General features: G+C 35.1%; 1 protein-coding gene across 1 annotated transcript in view; it reads right to left on the bottom strand.

Annotated features, from left to right (window-relative positions):
* Nucleotides 1-13,841, bottom strand: part of LOC110037893 (glutathione synthetase, chloroplastic) — a 57,605-nt gene that overhangs the window by 13,146 nt on the left and 30,618 nt on the right. The window contains exons 5-9 of the mRNA XM_020742621.1: nt 12,901-13,023; nt 12,730-12,810; nt 12,391-12,471; nt 12,154-12,223; nt 11,900-12,021 (exon numbers count right to left, since the gene is read on the bottom strand). Of these exons, the coding sequence (XP_020598280.1) occupies nt 11,900-12,021; nt 12,154-12,223; nt 12,391-12,471; nt 12,730-12,810; nt 12,901-13,023 (477 nt within the window). The remainder of the gene's footprint in view (nt 1-11,899; nt 12,022-12,153; nt 12,224-12,390; nt 12,472-12,729; nt 12,811-12,900; nt 13,024-13,841) is intronic.

Genomic DNA, 13,841 nt, shown 5'->3' on the forward strand with positions numbered 1-13,841 from the left:
GAAGAGAAAGTGTGAAACTCACAAAGAACCTCATTCTTAAATCAGTGTTATATGTTACTAAACTTAACTGCAGTTTACTGTCTATCAGTAAACTTACTCGCGACATGAATTGGGTTACTAAATTCTACCATAATTTGTGTGAATTTTAGGTGGACTCGGGAAAGTTGATTGGCAGCGCTGTCATGTATCATGGACTTTATCCACTCACTAAGTCTCCAACTTCAAAAGGACCATCTCATCACTTACAATCATTTGAGTAAAGTCTTGTATCTGAGACTGTTTCTCATAAGAGTCAAGTTATGTTATGGTATATTTACTTGGGCATCCTAATTTCTATTATATTTAAAAATTATAACATTGTTTATTTATAATAAAAAATCTAGCTTTTATCAGCATGAAACTTGTCAACTTGCCAAACATACTCGACAAGTGTACTAAAATATGAAATACATACCAACAAATCTCTTCTACATGGTTAATAGTGATATCTAGAGGCCTACAAAAATAAAAAATACAAATGGGGCTATGTGGTTTGTCACCTTCATCGATGCTCATGCTAGTACCAATTAAACCTTCTCATGAAAAAAGGTTGGAACCTATCAGTATATTTGAAAATTCCATAACATAATTCTCACCCAATTTCAGAGGAATTTAAATTTTCAAAACTAATAAAGCAAAATATTAATACAACTCTACCCTTGGTCCTTATTTATTCAAAAATAATATCATTCATATAAGCTCTTATGTTGGCATGCCCCAACAAAATGATGTGTCTGAGAGAAAAAACAAACATTTCCTTGAAGTGGCCCACTCAATTCTATTCACTAACAATATACCCAAGCACTTCTGGGGGAATGCAATTCTCACATTCACTTATCTCATAAATAGAATGTCTAACAGAATGCTAAACTTTAACAAACCTCTCAACGTCGTCATAAAATCTTACCCACATAGTCAATCCTTCACCTCTAACTTACCATTAAAATTTTTTGGTCTCATCGCTTTCTTTCACCTACATCAACCTCATTAGACCAAACACGATCCCATGTCAATCAAATGAATATTTGTGACCTCCACTTCAAAGAAAAAAGTGTATAAATGCTACTATCCAGAAACACAAATTTTACAACTCTATGGATGTCACATTCTTTGAAAATCAATTTTATTACCCTAAATCTAACATTCACGAGGGAGTTGGAGAAAATATCATATTTGGGGTACCATTCAGGAACCGCAAGCTCGCTTCCTTTATATCCCTCATGAACCCACTATTGTCCCCATTATCATAAATCAACTTGAAAATAAACATACTATACTAAATCCTCCCACAACTCCCACCAAGAACCAAGATCTTTGTGTACACCAGAAAGAAAAAACCTAGTGAGCATGTAAGGGATAATATGTGAAATCAGGAATGCAACACCGGAACCAACTCTACACAGTCCAACTATTCACACAGAGGTTGGGTCAACGTATCATGAACACCAAGAGGAAGAAACACAGGGACACTAAACACCCGATGGAAGAATTCGTTACATATGGAAAATTAGCAACCTCTTATAAATTTTTTGTTCAAAACTTACATGATGTGTAGTCTCAAATTCCATCCAAGATGCCTTATCTATGCCTGCTAAGAAAGAAGGCCGTCGAAGAAGAGATTCTTGCCCGTGAAAAGAATAGTACATGGATCAAAACTCTGCTACCTAGGAAAAGAATTCTTGAGTTGGCATTCATGATTAAATACAAATCAAAAGATAGCATAAAAAGGTTCAAAGCTAGACTTGTAACAAAAGAATTCACTTAGTAATATGAGATCGACTATCAAGAGACATTCGCACCAATGGCAAAACTCAACAAAAAAAAGTGGATTAATGTCATTGGTTGTCCACCAGGACAAGCATTTACATCAACTATGGATCCCACAATTAAAGAACAGCACAAATAATCAACTGGTATGCAAAATTAAAAAAAAAAAAACATTGTATTGGTTGAAACAATCTCCCAAAGCATAGTTCAAAGGTTCATCAAAAATATCTTGCCAATGGGTACTATCAGTGTCAGGCTGATCACACACTATTTTTGAAATCAAATCAAGAAGATATGATAGTGATCCTTAATTGTATATGTCAATGATATCATTCTTAAAGGAAATGATGTAAAGGAACTTGAAATAATCAAAAGAATAGTGACTTTTGAGTTTTAGATCAAAGATCTTGAAACTTTAAGAACTTACTAGTAATGAAAGTAGCTAGATCCAAAGAAGACATTTACATAGCTTAGAGAAATTATATCCTCGACTTTTTAAAGAAGACAAAAATGTGAGATAGAAACCAACAGATAATCTTATGGATCCCAATCAACGAGCATCAAAAGGAAATGATAACACTATAGTTGAAAACGGGAGGTACCAAACACTTGTTAGGAAACTCATTTATCTGTCACATACAAGGCCAGACAATGCATTTTCTGTGGTTGTAGTGAGCCAACATATGAAGGATCCAAATAACAATCATTTAGAAGTGGTCTTTCGATCCTGGGGCATTCAAAGATGACTCCGGGATGTGGATTAATATTTACAAAAATTGAGAACCGTGATATTGAGATCTATCTATATTAATGCTAGTTGGGCAGGAGAACTGACTCATAAAAATCTACCATGGCTTATTGTTCATTTGTATGAGACAGCATTTTTAATTAAAGAAATAAAAAGCAAGTTGTGGTGACAAGAAACAGTGCAAAAGTTGGGTATCGTGCCCTAGCCATAGGAATTTGTGAAAGAATGTCATTGGCTAAAGAAAGTATCGGTTGAACTACACATGGAGAACCAAAGAATTATTAAAGTGATAGTCAATCGGTCAGCAATATTTCAAAGAATCTACACATCGTGATCGAACTAAATATATAGAGATTGATACACTTCATCTCTGAGAAAGTTAATGAAGGGATTGTTCAGCTAAGCAATCACGACTCAACATGAAATTCCTGATATTCTTACCAAGAATTCCATGACACCACTTTAATAATCTCAGGAGTAAGTTTAGGATGTAAGATATATAAAACCCAACTTGAGGGGGAGTGTTGATAATAGAACACATGGCCCCACCCACACCAACAATTCAGGAAACTTTGGGCTAACTGCTATGCTTGAGGGGAAGATTTACTCTCTCTTAATTATCCATTATTATATTTTATTGCCTCCCTTCTTATCATGATGATTTCCAATTATGTTAATGTTAATTTGTGTTATATATATATACTGGTTATTTGCTCCTCTTAGATAGATGGAAAATTAGGGAGTTTTTCACTAAGAAAATTCCTCCAAAAATTCTACAGTAGCTATGATTTTGGAGTTAATATTGAAGAATATAAGGTCGTATTAGATTTTCTTTTAGTGTATTATTTTGTTATTTTTAATACTCTATTTAAGAAAAGAGATGAGCATATTATCAATTATAAGAATGAATATAATAAAATACAAATTGATTATTTTCTTATAAGAAAAATAGATCGTCGAGATTATGAAGATTGTAAGGTCATTCAAAATAAAAAAATTAAGTACCTAAGATCGATTATTAGCTTTGAATTTAAGATAAAAGATTGCAAGATAAAAAATATAACAAAATCTTATCAAAGAATCAAATGGGGCACTTAAAATGTACAAATTAAATTATTTTTTTGTGTAAACTTCAAAATGATAAAGTTTGAGATATTCAAGAAAAAATTAATATTATGTAGGATAAAATAACGAGTAATATCAAGCAAGTTGTAAAAGATGTACTTAAAGAATAAAAAAAACACTTATGAATAAAAATAGTTGATAATGAAATATTAATATGAAAGAAAAGCTAAAAAAATATAAAAAAATTATTATAAAAATTAGTTTTGTTGTAGAAGCTTGGAGAACTATAAAAAATATTCTATAGAGAGTCTAAGAGAATAATTTATGATGCTAAAAATTCTATTTTTAGCGGTCTTTATAATAGATTAGATATTAATATATGTACAAACTAGTCACATAAAGAGATAAGAGAAACAAATACTTAGTTAAGTAAAATGTATTAAAGACAAAAAATAAAAAATTGCTTTCCTGAATGACATATAAACTTTTCAAAGAAGATATAAAAATACGATCGACTTCAGTGATCTTAATATAATAAATAATAATAGTAATTTTATTATACCATCACATTTGTAAAACAAAAAATTGCTGTGGCTTTAAACAAAATGAAAAGTGAGAAATAGTATGATCTAATGATATTATGATAGTAGTGTAAAAATGTTTAGGAAATCTAGAAAGTTCTTGGTTACTAAATTTTTCAATATTATTTTTAAAACTAAAAAAATGTCAAATAAGTGAAAAAAGAATCTATTGGTTCCTATTTTTAAGATTAAAGAAGATGCATAAAAGTATGCAACTTATAAATAAATTAAGTTAATGTGTCCTTCATTAAATTTATAGGGATAATAATTGAACATAGGTTACGACCTGATATAGAAATTTTTCAAAATCATTTTGAGTTCATGTCACGCGAGTTTACTATGGAAGGTATACATTCATTGAGAGGTTTAACGGAGTACAAAGTAAGTAAAGAGGATCTACATATGATTTTTGTTGATTTAGAAAAAGCGTATCATAAAGTTCTAAGATAAATACTTTGGAGAGATCTAGAAAAAAAAGATGTTGATATTGTTGATATACAAGTGATTAAAGATATGTATACTAAAATTGTTACTTGTGTTCGAACACAAGGAGAATTGACCAAGTATATTCCTATTTCAATTGGATTACATTAATGATCGACTTTAAGCCCACATCACTTTGTTTTAGTTATGGATGCTCTTACTAAACACTTATAGGAGGATTTACCTTGGCGTATGCTTTTCTAATGATATCATTCTTGTGGATAAAACGAGGGAGTTCAGGAAAAACTTGAATTATGAAAGTCAACTTTAGAGTAAAAACTTTTGTTTGAATAGATCTAAAACTAAATACAAGGAAAATAGATTTAATAGTAGTAGATCTAGTGATAAAGTTGTAACTATGAGCGATCAAGGTATTAAAAGGAATGAACATTTTAGATATAATGGGTTTATTATTCAAAGTGATGGTGTTCTAGATGAAGACGTTATTAGTAGAATTCAAGTTGGATTGTTGAGGTAAAAGAATGCATCGGGTCTACTGTGTGATAGAAAAACATCGCTTAGGCTTAGGGTCTGTTTGGAGCAGTTGCAGCTTATTGAATAATATGTTGATAATAAACTGACTGGTTGTTTGGGACAGCTGTTTGAAAATAACTGATTTGTAGATATTTGTGGATAAATGACCATTCTGCCCCTGTTAAGTAATGTTATTTGTAACAAAATTGTCTTACTAATATATCTGATACTGTAAAAGCAAAAAACTAATACAAAACAGTAAAGAAAAAAATGAAAAACAGTCCTTACTTAATAGTGAAAATCAACATTGATAAAAGAGGAAAAAAAATATTAAAATTACAATTAAAGTTAAGATAATATTAATTTTAAAATTGAGATGCTATATGTCACGCGATACACTATCCTCCAGGGATACCATAAAACCCCGATCACTATCAATATTGGAGTCTAGCATACTGTCCGCCCACCGGAAGAAAGCACACTTCTCCATGACACTCCGTGGGCAATTGTAGAACGTTCTCCCGTAATTGTGTGCCCGACGTGACGTCAAGAAAAAAGTTTGTAGTTTACAATGACAAAACACATGTCGGAAGGCCTCTGAAATCATGGAGCTCATGTTCCTTGAAAGATGCATGAGAGAAAACATTAGTCAACTCCGAAAATTAAACTAAAGAAAAAAATGTACAAGAAAATAAAAATTACTAAAAACAGTATCGAATAAAAAAAACATAAATTGGAAAAAAAATGTAGGCGTGAAGTCTCAGAAAATTAATTACACCGACCAACGAGTCTATCACTACATGAAGACTGGACCTTGTAAAAAAATTTCAGTTTTTGTTGTCTTTAACTCACGTGAAACCAACGTCCTGTGTCACATGTGCATATCACCAAAAAAAAGACCATTCAATAGGTCCTCATAAACCAATACACCGAAAAGAAGAGAGAAACTCGGTTGTCTTCATTAGAATTTCACAAGCAACACCAACAGGAAAACAATGTCCAGTGTCACATGTTCATATCACCAAAAAAGGTCATCCGGTAGGTCTTAATAAACCGATGCACCGAAAAGAAGAGAGACTCTAGGTTGCCTGCATTAAGATTTCACATGTAACAACGACGAACCGGTCATTCAGAAGAACCCATAAGGCCATATGTCTCATTATTTACCTCACGAACCCACCAAAAAAAAAAAACTAAATAGTAATTGCTCCATATCAGAAATAACTACATGGCACTATATTATTATTCACAACAAAGAAGAAAAAAGTAATAGAAACAAATAAACAGCGGGAGAAAACCAAGCCCTCAAACAGTGTCATCATAGAATCATTTTTCCATAGACAAACGTAAATATTGGACTATTAACCTCAATTTTGAGAAAGTTTTTCCTTCTCTCCTTAGAGACTAGGGTTTAGCTTTTAGGTTTTCCATGTTTAACCCTCCTAGAAGACTAGTACTGGGACCTACACCATTTAGAAATTCAAATCACTTTTTTACTCCTTCGAGTATCATATAGGCAGTTTCGAATCATCGGCATTTTGCTGGGTTGATTAGAACCAACATATATAACTCAAGTTGAGTTCCTATCAAGATAGAAGCAGCACTAGAGAAATCCTTTGTAACCCGAACACTCACGAGCGTAGCAATGTACACATTCATTGCACCACGCATGATGTTAACTAAGCAATCCTCTATGGTGTGCCCCAATAATTTGTGGTATGGACAATAATTAGGTTATTGTTTCTCCAAACCACGGTATAAATTACATGTTGGATGGTTCTCTCCGTGTGTTCAAAAGTTGGTTCAACAGCGTTTTGTACCTAGGCAACTATCAAAAGACAGGTTACACCTTTTTTAGGAACTGCAGAATACTAAAGGTCGAACTTTCAACTCGAAAGAAGGTGTTAGATTCGGCACGGTAGGGCCGGTCAATGACACAGAATTTTGCATGGTTGTTACTCATAGGTTGGAAGAGGATTACCTCGGGGTCAAAGATGATTCCGAAGAATCCCATATAAAGGACGTTCCATCAAAGTTTGAAAAAGAAATAAAGTCAAGAGTCGATAAACTAAGGAAAATTAATCTGGATACTGAAGAGGAGCCCAGACCTACTTTTATAACTTCTCTACTCAATAGCAAAGAGTCAACAAATTTGATTAGGCTTTTGTCAGAATTCAGATATTGTTTTGCTTGGGGCTACGACGAGATGTTTGGTTGGCTCCAGAAATTATAGTTCATAGACTAAGAGTGGATCAGAGTATGACCCCGGTAAAGCAAGCTTCTAGAAGGATGCGTCCAGAGATAGAACAATTGGTCACTACAGAGATCAAGAAGCTAATAGAGGCCAACTTTGTAAGAGAAGAGCAATATCCGAAGTAGTTAGCCAATGTGGTGTCGATCAAGAAGAAGAATAGACAGATACGAATATACATTAACTTCACAGACTTAAACAAAGTGTGCCCCAATAATGAGTTCTCAATACTAATCGCAAAAATAATGTTGGATAATGCATCATCGCATAAAATTTTTTCATTTATGAATGGATCATCTGGATACAATCAGATTAAGATGCACCGAAAGAAGCAACATTTACAATCTTTTGAAAACCAATTGGAATATATTGTTACACAATAATGTCATTTGGACTAAAGAATGATGGAGCAACATACCTACGAGTCATGACAAAGATCTTCGACGACCTCATTCACAACCAAGTTGAATGCAACGTGAGTGATTTGGTCATCAAGAACAAACAAAGGGAAACCGACCTACTTTATTTGAGAATTATCTTTGAACGGTTGCGACCATTTATTCTTAAAATGAATCCCTTAAAGTGTGCCTTCGGTGTAACCTCCAAAAATTTGTTGGGATTTATTGTCCGTCACCGTGGCATTAAAATCGATCCGAAGAAGATTAAAGTCATCTTGGAAATACAACCCCTATTGAAACAGCTACGATCTGTTCAAAGAAAATTGGCGTATCTAAGACGCTTTATATCTAATCTGACAGGATGATGTCAACCCTTCTCTGTGTTGACTAAAAAGAACGCTTAGTTCATTTGGGATGAGAAATGTCATCAGACCTTCAAAAGCATTAAGCAGTACCTAATAACACATTTTGTACTAGCAGCCTCAGTCTCGAGTAAACCGTTGATACTTTATACCGCTGCTTTAGACGAATCCCTCAGAACCCTGTTGGCCCAGCTCAACGATGACGGTAAGGAAAACGCTCTCTATTACCTTAGTCGTCGTCTAATTTCGGCGAAGGTAAAGTATCATCTGATTAAGAAGCATTGTTTGACATTAATCTTCGCCGCTCAGAAGCTTAGGCAGCACATGCCTTTTCAAAAGGTCACATGTATTTCAAAGTTTAATCTGTCGCGGTACTAGATGACTCGACAAACACTGCCTGAAAGATTGGCAAGATGGTCGATGATATTGCTGCAATTCGACATAATCTTCGTGCCTCTTCACGCCATTAGAAGGCAAGTGTTAGCAAATTTACTCACACCACACCTGCTACTGGCTGAGTTTTCTCTCAGCAACGACTTGCCAGACGAATAGATAATGAACCTAGGAAGCCCTGATATCTAACGTTGGGAGATGTACTTCGACGGAGCTTCATCAGCAAGGAAAGACAAAATTGCAGACGATAGTACCAGAGCAGGGGTTGGACTAATATTTATCACACTGAATCGGGGAATGTTAAGGATTTCCTACCATTTAACAGAGTCGTGTACAAACAACAAGGCAGAATATGAAGTACTAATAAAATGATTGCAGTTGGCAATATTAATGAACATAACGGGCATCGACGTCTACGACGATTCACAACACATAATTCAATAGGTAGTCGGACGGTACAAGATTTTGAAACCCAAATTGGAACAGTACCACCGCTACAAAATGAAGTTACTAGAACAGATCCTCAATGACATAAAAGTTCAAGGACTCCAGCGCACTAAAGAATTTGCATGCCCACAAGAGAACTCCATCGACATAACAGTCCAAGGACTCCAAGTTCTATCCCAAATTCACATGGATATTTTCCATAGATAGAGAAAGGAAGAAACTTTGATAGCAGTTACCGAATCTACAGAGGATTGGAATCGACCATTCATAGATTATTTGCAAACAGGGAAAGTGTTAGACGATAAGTCAAAAGCACATCAGATACAGAAAAGAGTCTTGTCATACGCCATAGTGGACAATGAATTGTACAGAAGATCGTTCGACCAGATGTGGTTGTAGTGTTTGAGACAAACTATCTCCTTCATTAGAAATACCCAAGTGGTTATAGTATGATCGTTAATAAATGAGACAAACTACCTGGCTCCAATGAAGGATTTCACCTTTGAAGATCCTCAAATATTATTGTGGATAATGACAAAAGAGTGTGAGGGTTTGTATTGGGTCAGATGATGACTATTTTTAGTATGTTTGGCAATTGACAAATCTCACATTGATAGAAACTAGATTTCTTTGTGATAAACAAATGAGGATACAACTTAGCAACATAATTGAAATTGGGACAACCCAAACGACAATGTCATAACAAAACCTAATTTTTGATAGCATGGACTCAATAAAAATTGGAGGTGAAATCATTTGTGTTTAGATAGAGGCTTTCCTTGAGTGGATATAAGTCGTGATACATTTCAGCACTTTCAATCACCTTTCCCGAATTCACCATCTAAAATTCACAAAAGTTAGAATGAAGTTTATTAATATAATTCAGGTCAGGAGTAAGCTTGCTAATTAAAGATAAGTTACAATTTAGTTGGGAAACATATAGCACTTAAAAAAATTGAATGTCTTTGGAGACTTTCACATTTCCTTTCCCAACAATCCTGAAGTGAGATCCATCAGCAAGTCTAACAAATTTAGGGTTGGTGATCTCATGGTAGTTGATAAGAGAATGAATGTCTCCAATTATGTAATCAAAAGCACAGAATCTATTATCCAAGGTCGAAATCCTCAATTGTAAACAAGATAGGAGGATATGATATCTTAGTATATCATCAAGCTAGTAGACTCCGAAGTAGAGCTAGACATCTTCATTCTATACTCAGTCATAAACCTAATTCACGTTTAGGACTGGAAGAATTCAGAGCTGCAGCAAACTGCAGAATTCTTGGCTGCTTCTTGCCGCAAGAGTGGAGAAATGCTTGGAAAGCCGGAGAGATGTGCTTGCTTGGAAGAAGCTAGCTGCGGTTGTTGGTTGGCGGCTGTCAGCGATTGCTCTGCTTACTCGAAAAACAGAAGTTAGGTCGCCGACAAAGGGCAGGAAGGCTGGGTGGAGAGCCTGGAAGCCCACATAAAGCTTTCAGAGAAGTCGGCAGGGCTGTTGCTTGTTGTAGGAAGGGATTTACTGCTGTTCCTACAGGCAGAAGAAAGGCTGCTGCAGGGAAGGAGAGAAACAGCACGCTGCAAGAAAGGAGAGTTGTGGGATAGCAGGAAAAGTGCCAACAGATGAGAGCTGCTGCAGGGACAGCAGGAGAGGTCCCCCGCAAAGACAGGAGAAGGTCGATGGAGAAGTGCTGCCGCTGTTTCTGCTCGTTGAAGAAGGATTATGTCGCTGCTTCAGGAGTTTGGCTGCTGAGAACTGCAGAAGATTCTGCTGATGATGCTGTTGTAGGAGTTCTGCTGGAGAAGTAAGACCTGTAGGGAAGGGCTTCCTTGCACTTCAGAAGAGCGGCGATGACCACGTAAAGTTCCGACGCTTGATTTTCTGTTGCAGGGTTGCTGCTGCTGCTGTATCTGTTGTCGTTGCTGCTACGGGAAACAGATGCTGGCTGCAGAACCTGAACAAAACTGAAACAGTCCGGCAGTTGGGAGGATTTTGAAGAGGGCCTACAACCTGAAGAAAGAATGCCAATTGCAGGGAAGAAAACTGGCTGCAGAAAAGAAGAGAATCTTGACGACCAGCAGGGGCTCAGATGGCAGAGGAATGACCTGCAAGTAGCAAGGAGAAAATTCCGACAACAAGAGGGGCCTACAGAGAAGAGGGGATTCCAGCTGCTTGAAGGGAAAAGGAGATTCTGGCTGCCTGCAAGAAGGAGGTCGAGCTCTTGGCAAAGGAGATTCCCACTCCGGCAGGAGAGTTTCCGGTCTGGTTGAAGGGATTATCTGGCATTGGCAGAGGTCTAGATGAGTTTCTGGAAGTAAGAAGGAGGTCTGACGACACAGAGGGATCTAGGGTAAGGCCAATGACTCTAATACCATGTAGAAAACAAGTTTTAGAAAGGAATAATTCTCTTGATCCATATGAATATGATAGATATATATAAGGACAACAATCTCTCAAAATTTACAAACTTATCAAATATATATAACCAAAATAAGTAAAGAAAATAATTCTGTCATAAAAAATAAAATAACATAGAATAGGACGGGAATAGACTAATCAAGAGTTTCCTAAGTTGCACCAATCAAATCTTCAAGTAACTTCTCAGATTTCCTCTATAATCTTCTCAGATTTCCACAATAATTGATGACAAAACTCTTCCTATGCCACTATAAATGGCAAAGCATTAGTTTTAACTCCAAATTATAAGTTATGTTCAAAAGATAAATATACCCAAAAAGAATTAGAATAAAAAAAATAAACCAACCATGTTGATCTGATGTGCCATGAACCAGCACAAAGCTACCATTATGCAGACAAATCAATAATTAACTATTTCAAAGTGTAGGAACCATAATGTGCCAGTAATAATCAGATAGAAGTTTGAAGGTTTTACCTCTCAAGCACCAAAGGTTTTGCAAGTTCTTGCTGAATTTTTTTTGTTCCTACCAGATGGTAAGATATTGATGGACATTTGACAGCCGTAGACTGCTCCATCAGAAGTCTAGAATTCCATTCCTAAAGGATAAAAATATATTCATTGGTGATGATATTACATATTGACTGGAAATAGCAAAAACTCCACTTGAGATAATTTGATTAACAAAAATATCATATATAACATAAGAAAAGGTAGAATATATCGCATACTGATTCAGAGGGGTAATCATTTGGTGAATAACCAGCTCGGAAATACACAACTGCAACAGTTTGGTCTCCTCTGCAATTATAAATTTCAATCTTCTGAATAACAACATAATTCTCCAATTCAATAAATGCTGAAAAAACTTAGATGCTCACAAGGGAATCTTTAATGCATATGAATGTGCCTTCCACTCCTATCATGAAAAAAACTGATCTAGCTTTTAAGGTTAAGGGTTTCCATACATAGCTAGTGATCCATCCGGCAGTAGCTGTCCTTCCACATCTATTTCTGCCAAGGTCTTGCGTATAGTATTTACACCATGTGTATTGTGAAGTTAAGAAAACAAAAGATAGAAGAATGATTGCCAGTGGAAAATGAAAAAGAATTAATTGCAGCTAACAAATGTACATGTTTTCAACTAATAAACATGATAAAGACTTTTTTTAATATCTGATTAGCAGTAAGCTCACATTTAACAATCATTTTATGCTCCTGAAGATAACTGGCAAAATTTATGACGCAAGCATATCAATATTATAGTGAATGAGGATGAAACCGAAAAAAATCGAAGAATAGGATATATCTCCTTCAGCCAAAATGAGAGCCAATGCTGGTCATACATATTGCGCTCTTCAGGTTGTACAACAAACATAACAACTGCTCTGCAATAGAACCATGACAAAAATGTAAAACATTTGCAGAGATCTAAGAGGCTGGAAAAAAAGTTACAAAACTACAGCGCATCGTTTAACCTTTTATTGCTGTATTCATTCCAAGCTTTGGCAATTGCTTCCGCAAATTTTCTGACTGCTGTATTTTCAGGAATATTTACTGGATTTAATCCAAGCTCCTTACCATGCTGATTAAGCAAGTATCTACAAGAGAACTAAGCATCAGTTTTCCACGTAGAAATAGTATAACTTCTGCACCATGTTTTGAGTGAAAAGTACGTCGAACTTTCAAACCTCATCGCACAGAATCTCTCCAGTACTGAATAGAATTTTACAGATGTGGTGAACAGTGAGATATCATGGTGATGTTTTCTCAACTGATATTCATATTTGAGTGTTTAAAGTGGTCAATCTTGTGGGTAAAAATTTCTATGAACTTCGATGCTATTTCTGTACATAAAAATATGCATACTCATAAAATACAGTTTAAAACATAATTATGCCGTCATGACATCAGTTTTACAACTTTTACATGAAACGAACCAAACTTCATATTTCCACCCAATAGACCACATTATGGAATTAAAAAACGATTAATTACAAGAATATTGCAATATAATTAAGAAGAAGAGGAAGTATCTTTTGTTAATACAAAGCCTGTTTTGCCCAAAAAATTTTGAAAAACCACAATAATATGTGGTCATGATTGGATGAAGATTGTATTGTTAGCTGTATATCACACTCCACCATCTTCAAAATAATTAGCAAGCCAGCCATGAGAAAAAAGATTCTAGAGAAGACAAGGAGGAAATCAATCCAAGTGACTCAAAAAGGATCCACCACATTCTGAAAAATGTTGGAGTAAGCTTCAAGGAGAACTCTAGGATGGCATAGAAAAGCACTAGAATCATGTATATATATAAAAGGGCAATGTAGAACTATCTAGAAGTTATTCTATTCTAATGTAATCTAGAAAGTTCTCTAAGACTAAGACTTGGGAGAGGACTATAAATAAAAGTTCC

Source organism: Phalaenopsis equestris, unplaced genomic scaffold (assembly GCF_001263595.1).
Source record: "Phalaenopsis equestris unplaced genomic scaffold, ASM126359v1 Scaffold226633, whole genome shotgun sequence".
Taxonomy (NCBI): domain Eukaryota; kingdom Viridiplantae; phylum Streptophyta; class Magnoliopsida; order Asparagales; family Orchidaceae; genus Phalaenopsis; species Phalaenopsis equestris.